The following is an 11878-nucleotide window of genomic DNA, read 5'->3' as shown; positions in this document are numbered from 1 at the left end:
CTACAGGTTACGAGGAAGGCTCTTTGGGACGCTGACACATTTCCATTGGCAGGAAGCACAAACAGCTGTGAAGGCCTGGGAACTGGCTGCAGCAGGGAGACCTCCCAGGGTTCTCCTTCCACCCCCCATCCCCCATCCCCGTGGCTAATGCCAGGTCTGAGGTGTTCCTGAAGAGGCAACTTTTTCCTTCTGTGGGGTTGACAAAGGAGCCCTCCCTGGAGTTGTAGGAAAGTCAGTGAGGACTCACCTGCCACCTATGGGTGACATTGTTTCCTACACAAGCCCTGCCAGCCTCGCTGGTTAAGGCATTGTCTCTCATCCACTTAGCTGTCCAACTGTCAGGACTGTCACAACTATTTTCTCCTTTTAAAGTAAAATATTAAAAAGAATTCTCATCTAAAAATTCAGACAATAAAAACCAGTTCCATTAATTTTATACTCCTGTGGAATTTGCAAGTGAAGATTTGGTATGTACTGTTGACAACAAATATAGCCGGTGTAATTTATCCCTACCAGTCTTTCTCACATTCTGACATCATGTCTACTAATTTCCTTTGAGACGGGGCTGCCCTTGAACTTCTGTATCTGAGGCTGTCCCCACCCTCCCATGCTGTGTGCTGGTACTATAGGTGGGCACTAACCCACTTGCTTTTATGTAGTACTGGGGATGGAACGGAGGACGTCACCTGTGCCAGGCAAACACTTTACCAACTGAGCCACATCCTGGGCCCTCCATTAATAAATCTGATGAACAAAGACATATATCTGGGATAGCGCTGTCTATTTAACAAACTCTTCCTGAAACTGTTGTAAGACAAATTGCTCTCCAGCATAAGAAACAAAAAACCACCACCAACAACAAAACCCCTCCAAAACAAACAAACAAACAAAACCCCAGTGGTTTCTCATAAAATTCAGCTATCTCTCCTTACCTAAAACATCACCAAGATGTGATCATGCATTCTTGAGTGAGACTAAAGACAAAGGTGGATTTTTAAAATCCTACTATTAATTCCTGGTATTTATGCATCCACGACCCCCCAACATTGAAGTCTCCCTTCAATGTCAAAGTCAAAAAACAGTAACGTCTAACTGACAGTTTCCCAACAGACAAAGAATGAATCAGAATGGACACATATTTTTTTTTTCCTTCTTCCAAGTTTATTTTGAGTTTTCATTTTTGGACAACCAAGCAGCTCTTAAAGGAGAATGCGCAGAAGAGCCATTCTGGCACTTTTGGACAGTACATGAGTGTTTTTAACAGTCACATTCAATCCCCCTGCTCAGCCCACACTCTCACATTCGGTGAGCAAGAAGAGCACACGGGATTCCAGAGTTAATACATAACCCTATATACAAACAGCCAGTGCAACCATAATGGTGGCTAGTGACCAAAGGGATGGAATAGGAACGGGCATCTCTACAGTGTCCTCCTCTAGTCTATCTTAGCTAAACAGACCCACGTTACACATGATAACTAGAGCGTATACTGTGTTGAAATGAGGATGCTGAGTATGAATGGCACTTGGCAGCATGCAGTTCCAAGAACAAGTTTAGTAACTTTATATAAAATCCAGGCAGTTCAATTGAAAGGGTTACGAAAAGACATGAAACCGAGGGACTGTCTGTTGTCACTGTAAAAAAGGCACTTGGAGTTAATGGGACCAGAATTGAAGAACTGACTNTTAGCTGATAAAAAAACTTCAGTACAGTTTTATTAAAAGGCTTAGAGATGTTAAGAGCTGACACCCGGGTTCTGAGTTCCTGAAGGGCGACACTGAAACCAACTGCAGAGGAGTAGAACAAACTGAAGGAAGTAAAACATTTACAACTGAAACTGAATCATACTTGAAAGAAAAAACAACACCCTACCAGAGAGAGAGAGGGAGAGAGAGAGAGAGAGAGAGAGAGAGAGAGAGAGAAGGCCTAACTAAAGCAAAGCATAAGCAAAGTAACAAAGAAGCAGCAATGCATAGCTTTCCTTTGAGAAAACACCGACTTCCAGAAAGTTCTCGCCACCCAGCTTCCCAGAAGTGTTATCATGATAGAATCAGAGAGGGTTCAGACAATGCGAAGAGCGTTTCATCTGTTTCCAGCATCTGAGAGAGAACTGAGGTGATCCTTGGGGCACAGCAATCCCACATGTGGTTTGTCAGCATCCCTACTGCGACAGGTCAGGTCCGTAGAATGACAGACGCCTGGCGGCCACCTTCCCGGAGGGGCAGCATCTGTCAGTCACCTTTCGTTCTGCGTCATAACTGTAATTCCACAGCCACGTCAATGCAGTAAGCATCTACTTGCATGGTTTTTCACTCCTCAGCTTCTCCACACGCAGGTATGCACTTCCATGAGAAAGGATATTTGGCAATTTTATAATCCGCATTTTAGGGCTCATTTGATGTTGAAGGCCATCAAGGGCCTTTCCTCTCGTTTCTGCCAGGGGCTTTTCTTATCTTCTCCTTGGTCATCGTCATCGTCGTCGTCGTCGTCTTCCTCGTCTTCATCATTGGCGGATCTTCTCTGGTTGGGACTGGCTAATGGCTCCAGGGGAACGTCTGAAGTTCGTTTGGTTGTTTCCTCCTGCAGGCTGGGCAGCTGCCCGCCACTCCTCCGACCTGACCCTTCCAACAAGCATCGCAGTGCACTGTCCTCGGGGGTGCAGACCGTGGCTGCACAGTCACTGCCGCTCGGGTCCATGTCCTCGAGGTACAGGAGCTGCGCGCAGGCAGTGCTGTCGGGAGCTCTGGGATCTTTTTGCGGGTGCTCCTGGAGAGGTGCGTGGCTCTGCTGGAGAGATAAGGGGTCTCCTCTTCCCTTCCGGGCAGATTTTGGTTCGTTCATATCCACACCAGAGTCCAAACTGGCGTCATTACTTCCGTTCCTTCCAGCTCTTTGGAGATCAATGTATGAGTGTCTAACATGAGCGTTGGACCTTCCATCTAGGGAGACAAACCATGCCCGAGGATGTGGAAGTGGCTTCCCACCCCCAAGTTCCATCAGTGCCTTTTCGGTGAGGAGCTGCACCTCGCTGTTCATTTGAGCCAAAGCTGCATCATTCAGGGATGCAGGGATAGACAGTGACTCTGACATGGATGCACTCTGAGAGCTCCACTCCCGTGCACCTGCGTCCTGTAGGTGCTGCTGAGAGATGGCCTGGGAAGACAAAGGCTGGCCTTGGATCTGAGAGGATGGGTGTGGGAAGATCCCTGCATGGGGGTTGGACAGCTCAGCCTGGAGCCTTCCTATTTCCAGCTGCTGGTCAGCCGGGACCACCAGAGGCTGGCTCACATACGAGTGGTCCCCTGGAAGTTTCATATAATGAGCCGGGATGACCAAGGCAGGCAATACTTTCCTGTAAACGCTGTCATTGACTTGGTCCACGGAACTACAGCAGATCAACTGGCCCGGCCTCGGGAAGGAAGTAGGTCTCTCCAGGTGATCGACAGATCGTGACATCATACATTCAGTCGGTCTGCGGTCCAGCAGTTGCTCTTTCTCAGGGGATAAAGGTACATGGTACATGTGTTCCTGAATGGTGAGTTTACTTCCTGCTGATGTCAGGCCTTCTTGATCTTGCTTTTCAAACAAAGGCTGGGAGAGCACAGTATTGTAACTACCTCTGTAGTCATCATTGCCGGGGGCCTCGTAGCCTTCTTTTTCCATAGATTTTCTTGCCTTTAAGGGAAAAATCTCCACAGACTTATGGTAGTCTTTCCCCAGTGTCCCACTTGGTGTTAAGTTATCAAAAGATGTTTGGCTTTTATCCTCTTCTTTGTGGGACAGCAGCTCCTCCCGGGAGCTAAATTCTTGTGAGGTACTGTAGGAGAGCTTTAGCATGGGTGTGTGCAGGTCCCCCTCCCCATTGGGGGACATCATTTCTAAATGCACCCCGCCCATCAATTCCTTTGTCCCTGGGACCTCTGGGCGGCTATGGCTGGAGACAGACAGAGGCCCAGGATAATCGGATGCTCGTCGGGAAAACAGCAAGTTGATGTGAGACATGGACGTTGACTGATCCCTCTTGGAGCTCTCCAGAGCCGGGGGGAGTTGCAGCTTTCTGTGATGCTGACGGGGTTTCAAGCACTTCCTCCTGCAACCAATCAGGTGACACAGGGTAGAAGTGAGAGACTCATGATGGCAGTGTTTTGGGTAAAATTCTATCAAATTACATGAGGAAAACCAATACAATTTATAAGCACCCGGAAGAAGCCTTCTCGCTCCACACCCACACTCTCATTTTAACCCAGAGTGGAGAAATCTAGGGTTTGGAGGCTCAGGGTTATATAGAGAAGCCAAGTTACCTATCCAACTAGGAATACCCAGGAATCAACCATACTCATTCGTTCTAAGGTAAGATAAGAGCATTGAAATAAAAATAATTTTGCTTTGATCTTGAGAGTTTCATCACTTAGTGAGTGTTCAGGAACAGGAATGAATTGTTTAACAACTGTCAACCTCATTCCTTTCTTGGTGTGTGTGTGCTTGTAGGGGTGCACGTGTGTGCTTGTGTGTGTTTCTGTAGGGGCGCACATGTGTGCTTGTGTGTGTGTTTCTGTAGGGGTGCACATGTGTGCTTATGTGTGTTTCTGTAGGGGTGCACATGTGTGCTTGTGTGTGTTTCTGTAGGGGTGCACATGTGTGCTTGTGTGTGTGTGTGTGTGTCTAGGCCAGAGAACACTGTTGGGTACTATTCCTCAAGCATTATCCACCTTATTATTTGAGACAGGCTCTCTAATTTAACCTAGAGCTTATCAAGTGGGCTAGGCTGCTGGTCAGCCAGCCCTAAAGATACACTGTTTCTGCCTCTTCAGTCTTAGGATTATGGTATGGGACACCACGTATGTGGCTTCTGAAGTGCCAAGACAGGTTCTCAAGCTTGTACAGTAAATATTTTACTAACTGAGCTATTTCCCAGCCTTGTTAAGCTTGTGTGTGTGTACGTACATGTGCGTGCATGTGTGTGTGGTATATGCACAGTACAAACATGCATAGGATGAAGGAGAACACTTGATGCTCTCTATCACTCTCTGACCTCTCTTGAACTTGGACTGAGCCTGGCAGCCAACAAGCCTTCTTGTCTTGATCGCCTTCAGCACCAGGGCTACGGACAGGTGTGAATGGCTATACTCACCTTTCTACATGGGTGCTAGGGATCTGAACGTCTGCCCTCATGCTGACATAGAAGGAGCTCTCATTTCCTGAGGCATCTCCACAGCACCTAAGCTATTATAAATCCCTTAAGATTATCTGCAACTTTTCATAAGGGGCCATTTGCAACTGAGATTACATGTTTGAGTTCTAGGTAATTTTTCATGAGTTAAACTAAAATGGTTGAGGGGAAAAAAGAAGAAGGAAAAAAACATTTCTGAATACCAATTGCATAGGAAATTCTACATTAAGCAAATACATCATCCAAATGGTAACACTTTACCTGCAATAATATAAAAGGAGACACAGCAAAACCAAAAGAATGAAAGCCATTCCTCCTAAAATGGCCAAAAGAAACACCGTGTGATACGTGGTAATGTCCTGTGTCACAACGGGACCTAGAAGGTCAGAAAATTGCATTTTAGAGCTTTGAATTCCTTCATGTAAGAATAGGAATAATGAGTTGAGAATGTAATGACTTAAAAAAACAAAAACAAAAACCAAAACCCTCTTCCTGCCTGCAAGACAGAGTGGTTGGTCAGAGACACGATGGTGGTTTTACCCGAGGTACCGTCACTCCCATCCATGACAGTCGCTAGCCCTTCAGTGGCCGGTAGCCCCTGATGCTCAGGTATGAAATGCTCTTATATCAAGGGGATTCCCACCCCTCCCCTTAGAGAAGCAAGCCTCTCACAGCAGCATGCCCAGCATTCTAAATACATGATCTTTTCATAAAAGAAAATGAATGCATGACAAACCTCTGAGTAGATCCTCATGTACGAGAGGGACCAAGTATCTGGGGACTTTACAAGGCAGGACAAAGTGGCTATGACTTTATTTTCACTTTTCCTGGAAATTACCGCTGTATAGAATATCTTTTGTCTGAATGAACCGCTTTAAATATGATAGAAATTTACTGTGATTTTAAAATGTCAAGTCTGACCAAAATACTTTCCTATTTAAAGAAATTAAATAGTCATCCATGATAATGTTTTTGTTTGTTTGTTTATTTTTAACAAGGCTAACAACCTCTTCTGGTCGTAGACCTCTCTAGCACGTAAAGATAAGATTTGCTAGATATAATTAGAACAAAACAACAGCTTAGAATTTGCAATGTAAATAACACCAAGGGCTGGGTTTAAGTTTTGTTCCTGATGTTCAAGGGCCTCATAATGTTGTGAGTAATATAAATCGGGCTCACATGGTAGCTCACAACAGATTGGTAACAAAATCTCTCAATGACATTTATTGTTGTCCAGTTTCCTGCACTGTACAGGAGATGGGACACAGTGGATTCATACTATTTATTAACAAGTACCCATTTGCTTTATTAAAATTTTGCTTTTGATGTTCAATGACAGATTTCTTTTTTAGAAACATTTTTGTTTGTTTGTTTGTTTGTTTTGTTTTTTCCAGACGGGTTTCTCTGTATAGCCCTGGCTGTCCTGGAACTCACTTTGTAGACCAGGCTGGCCTTGAACTCAGATATCCACCTGCCTCTGCCTCCCGAGTGCTGGGATTAAAGGCGCGCGCCACCACGCCCGGCTTTTAGAAACATTTTGAAGGAGACAAATTTTCACTCCCTCCCTTTTTCCCTGTTCCCTTCTCTCTCCTTTTCTGGGTTTTCACTGTAAGACCTCGCTGGCTTAGGTGGCCTTGAACTTCCTGGAACTCTGCCTCTGCTCCACTACAGCTTGGATGGGCCAGCATGTCTGGCTCAAATCTTTTAAAGAGCTAAATGAATCCAAGGAAGATTACTGGATTTTGGAATTGGTGATGTTTCCTGAGTCCACTTAGTGGGGTGGGAAAGTGTGTACATAGATGTCTGTAACTGCCTTAACTGTTCACAGGACATCTTAGTACAGAGATAATATTCAAAGACATTGGATTTGATCCTCCATACAGAAGTAAAAAGAAGGGCAGGGGGAGACTTTCGTCCTATGAGACCATTCTCAAGGTCCGTTAAACACTCAGAATGTAATTATTTTAGCCTGTGTCAAAAGAAATCTTCATAAAACTCACAGCTTAAACTTTAGTCTCTGCTAAGGCCGAGAATTAAGGAACAAAACCATAATCATTTTCTTCTTGGTTTGTGGCTCAGGGAAGCACAGCTTCACTGAAATGCGTCTTAATAAAAGAAATAGTGGGGAGATTACCCACGCATGCATCACCATGATGTGCACCACTGGGGCAGGGTGGGGCCGCTCTTCACAGCTCTGAGTCTTTTCTTTCACTGCGTGAGAACTCCCGGGGGGACCTGTGCTGGGTTGTCCTTGCTTTCCCCTTTATAAAAGCACCTATTAATATTAATCTGTTGCATGGTGGGAAGATTGACAGCCACACTTGTCTGAAATCCATGTCAGAAAACGTCCTTTGGTGGTTGGACTTGGTGGCGTTCACTCTGGTACCTGAGGCATTGCGTTTCTTCCTCTCTTTTTTATGCTGGCAGTGCTGCCAGGGCAACTCCTTCGAGGAAAGAGCTGAGGAGTGTTTATTTTCTTAGGCGGGAATGTGGTGACTGAAAGGAAGGCTTTTCCACACCCATCTAGGCCAAAGCATGAATTCTAGTGCTTCAACATTAATTCCATTGCTAAAATATTTCGAGTTCTCATTTGGAAATGCATCCATAGTGTCTTTGTATGAGGTATCTTTTAATCACAGCTCATATTTAACTTATCTCAATTATGTAACTCAGAACAGATGTGCTTTAACATGTATTCAAAACAACACAAAACAAAATTTCCGATGCAGCCCCAGCATAAGCATCGCTAAGGAAAGTGGATTTTCCAAGGTGGGCAAGTCCAAGTGGCATGGCTTTTGAAGGCAGTGATGGGAGACATCACTAGGAACAATTCTCATGAGAAGCACGTTATCCTGTAATTCCACTGGAATTATGTAAGTATATATACATATACATATGCACACATATATGCATATATTTATCATGTCCTAAATTGGAGTCAACTTACATATTCGAAGTGAAGACTACCCTTTTTAACATTAGGCAGCTAGCTTTTCACTAAACTGATCAGAAATGCTACACCAAGCATTTTGCCTCAAGAAGCCCCCAGTGCTGGCTTTTGGCTGAGAGTTTGACCTTCAGGCTTACGGATACACTAGGCCACAGCTGTTTGGGGGATTAGGGAGGAGGAGGTCCCAGCCTCTTCTGAACACTTTCTTTAAGAATTCCCACAGGCAACTGTTTGAGCAAGATGGAACTGGAGACAGGACCATTCCCATGCCTGTCGCCCGGCCTCTACGTCAAAGTTCCAGGCACTGCTCTTCACCCACAAAACAGCCTTTACCATTTGACGTTCCAAAAGAACGCACCATGAACTGCCCATAGAAGTTATGTTTAAATGAATGCTGAGCTCAGATCCCCAAAGAAATCCACCTGGATTGTCAGCCCTGTTGGTTCTGCATTACCTGGGATGGGGGGAGACATGGCTGCCACCCAGTACCCCAGCTGGGGAGCAATGTACGTCCACGTGAGCTGGCTGTCTTCCTGGTGCACCAGGCCTAGACCACTCTTCAGCCACGTTCCTGTGGGGGTGCAGAAAAGAACTTCATCAGGGTACATGGGCACAAATGCTTATAAAATCAACTTTAAAGGTCACATTCACAACTTGCTGGATAACCCAGTCAGTCACATTACCACCTACAGATTGTACACAACTTTCTGTAAAAAGTCTTTGTGACTTCCCTGCAGGGAAAGGTGAATAGTTTTGGAATAGTTTTGGATTTTTTGTGTTATCAACTAACTGCATTTCAGTCACTTTAGTGCCTGCCTCTTTTTCCAAACAGAAAGTCTGAGCAGAAGGCCCCGGAGTTCCGAAGAGTCAGAGCGATGACATCAGTGTGCTAGGAGTTGGTAGTGGCGGGAATAGGGAGCCCAGGATCGTTCATAGTATTTACATTTAAGCGAATAAACACATTTCTTATCTTAGTTAAGGATATGTCTCAATTATTTAGAAAAGATTTATTTGCTTATCTATGTTCGCAGCACCAGGGATACCAAGCAATTACTCTGCCACTGAGCCCCACCCACCTCCAGCCTCATATTTAAAAATATCCATTCATCAATGCCATCTTTGCATATCCTGGGTGAGTAAGTCTGGTGTAGGCAGTAATATTAAAAAGTTGCCATTAAGGAAAGTCTGCTGTGTGCTAGCTCACCATGATCTATTCATGGCCTTATATTCATCATCTATGATTCTCACAACAATGCTTGCCGCATGATTTCATTTCCTTGGGGGAAGGGAGATTGAGGAATGATGGGCTTTAGAACTTTCACAAGGCCTGGGTGCTGTGAGCAGAGCACAGGACCTGGGTCTGCCTGACTGCAAGGCGGAGGTTGCTTCTGCTGCCGTGCCATGCCACACTCCCACAGACCTTCCTGGAGACTCACGACACTGCTCCTTTCTCAAGCCTGCAGGCAAAGGCTCACAGATGGAGACAAACTAGTTCTAGGCCATCGGACTGTTTCCTAGCTCAAAAGGCAACACTGCTCACCAGCAGGAACCTTGTGTCGAGGCCTGTGGTGGCCTCTGTGGGCAGAAGCCCAAGAGGGAGGCAGCCAGGTAAGTGCTCCCTCCCCCCCAAGGCTCGTGCACACCTCTCCTGAACCAGCAGCGGTGGCACACACTTCTCCTGAACCAGCAGCGGTGGCACAGGCTGCATACACAGGGATGCTTCTGAGCCCTCCCTACTCCTACAAGCATGGACCATGCGAAATGGCCACATGGATGATCCTGGCTGGATCAAGTGTGTCAAGCAGTTGACCCTATGTCTCAAGTTCCAGGGTCACATTTTGCTGAGGCAAAAGTAGATTTTTCAAACTGGAAACGAAACAAAATAACACTTGGGCTGCTTCTAGGCACTACTAGTTGCTATGGCAACACACAAATGCAGTGGGTGGAAAGGTGCTTCCCACCTCACATCCCTTTTCCTTTGCGCAGTAGCGGCAAGGCAGGCAGGAGGCGCCAGGCATAGCAAGGGCTCTGCATTCATGATCATGGCTATAGGTGATTTTGGTTCAAGCTGAAGCAAAATGTAAGCTACAACAAGGTAGCTAAACAAGTGTGAGACCATGTCATGAATCATGTCAACTCAGAGACTGCGTAGCATCTGAGAGTACCAGTGGTTCCATGGGGCTTCTAAGGAGAGGGAAACGGAAGACACTGAACACAGTAGAAAGGAGGGTTTCTGTGCTGGGCAAGGACATTTCTCCAGAAGAAGAGAACGGGTAAGTTTCAGCTGCTCCCATCACCCCCTCATGCTCCCTTCCTGCGTGACTCACAAACCCCACCCACTCCCACGCACTGCTCCTCCACCAGCACAGCAGGCAGCATTTTCAGATTAGCCAGAATGCAGCCATGCATTTTTTTGGTTGGCTGTTTCCCCAGATTAGATGTTTGAGTCACTGCTCTTCAAATGGATGCTAAATGGGCTCCAGCAGAAGAGAGCTGGGAGCTGAGTCCTAATTTCTGTTCATTCATAAACTGCCAACACTGCCCAAGTTGCTTCTTAGAAGAAAAGCAACTGAAACAGACTTGAAAAATTCCTCCAAGTTACATATGACGCAAGTCAAGTAGGTGGAGCTATTATCAACACTGTGAGTCCATACCCACTGCCTAGATGACTGGTCCCTGTTCTAGCCCGGAAGATAGAACACAGAAAGGTCATATGCTAAAGATGTCCAAAGTGCTTTGGAAGGTCAAGGGATATTGTCACCGGGGGTGGTGGAACAGACCTTGTCAGTAAGGACAACAGGTGGGGACGGGGACAGGAGGGTGACAAGGTCACTCAGGAAATGGAGCAACATGGAGAAGCATGCAGTAGTGGACTAAGGACTGGGAAGTCAGGTCCAAGGTGAACAGGAGGTAGTGGATAGGCTATGGCTGGGAGGAGCTTCACATTTGCCTGGGTAGACCTGGGAATAAACACCAAAGCTATGGAACCTGAAAACCAAGGCCAACTAAGGTCCTGTGCCATCCGCTTGTCCTGGCTAGTCCTCATGACTGACTGCTGTCATAGGTCTAACCTCACATACTTTTCCTCTGTTCTAAAAGACACACATCAGAGTGGGGAGGACTTCCCAGCTGTACATTCTGTATCTTCTCATTCCTGGGAAATGTTTTTACTGTATCATTATTTTTCCAAGACACAGGTTCACATGCTGTTTTAGGTCTGATCTCCTCTAATGGGTTACAAGCTCTGAGAGTGCCCACCTATGTATTTTATACCTTTTTTGTCTTCTACTAAGTGTGTGGGTTCCCTTCTCTATCACCCTTACCTCTTCCAATTCCCAACATTAGTTAGCAGAGAAAGAAGGCTAGAGGAAGGGGGTGTCAATTTGATCTCATGGACTACTCCCTGATGATTAGGGAAGTTCCTTGGGGGCAGTGTTGATCTTTGTCGTTAGGATAACTACAATCAGCAAGCAGCAAGCAGCAGGAACAGGAACAGCAGCCACTGCGCCTCTTGGGGCTCTAGCATTTTTTATACCCTCTCAAAAGTCTCTAAGATTCCTATCTGCAGCTGGCAAAATCACACCCCTCTTAGAGCACAAGGCAAATCATAGCCAGCTGCTGTGGGCAGTCTGAATCAACCCCATATCCCACACCTGGGATTAAAAAAAAAAAAAACAAAAAAACACTCTTACGTTTCTGTGTTTAAAGAAGCCAAAATTCTCATTACAACCAACTACCTAGAACTATCTTCAAATAGG

General features: G+C 45.8%; 1 protein-coding gene across 2 annotated transcripts in view; it reads right to left on the bottom strand.

The window, feature by feature from the left end:
• Window positions 1–1138: 1138 nt before the first annotated feature.
• Window positions 1139–11878, bottom strand: part of Fam171a1 (family with sequence similarity 171 member A1) — a 112261-nt gene continuing 101521 nt past the window's right edge. The window contains exons 6-8 of one of the 2 annotated variants that reach the window (XM_021215586.2): window positions 8575–8691; window positions 5432–5546; window positions 1139–4090 (exon numbers count right to left, since the gene is read on the bottom strand). In XM_021215586.2, the coding sequence (XP_021071245.1) occupies window positions 2392–4090; window positions 5432–5546; window positions 8575–8691 (1931 nt within the window). In that variant the 3' untranslated portion in view covers window positions 1139–2391. The remainder of the gene's footprint in view (window positions 4091–5431; window positions 5547–8574; window positions 8692–11878) is intronic. The other variant, XM_029547366.1, reaches the window with a different exon arrangement.

This window comes from Mus pahari, chromosome 16, assembly GCF_900095145.1.
Source record: "Mus pahari chromosome 16, PAHARI_EIJ_v1.1, whole genome shotgun sequence".
Taxonomy (NCBI): Eukaryota; Metazoa; Chordata; class Mammalia; order Rodentia; family Muridae; genus Mus; species Mus pahari.
The sequence above is the reverse complement of the archived record's forward strand: the minus strand, read 5'-3'. Positions and strand labels throughout refer to the sequence as shown.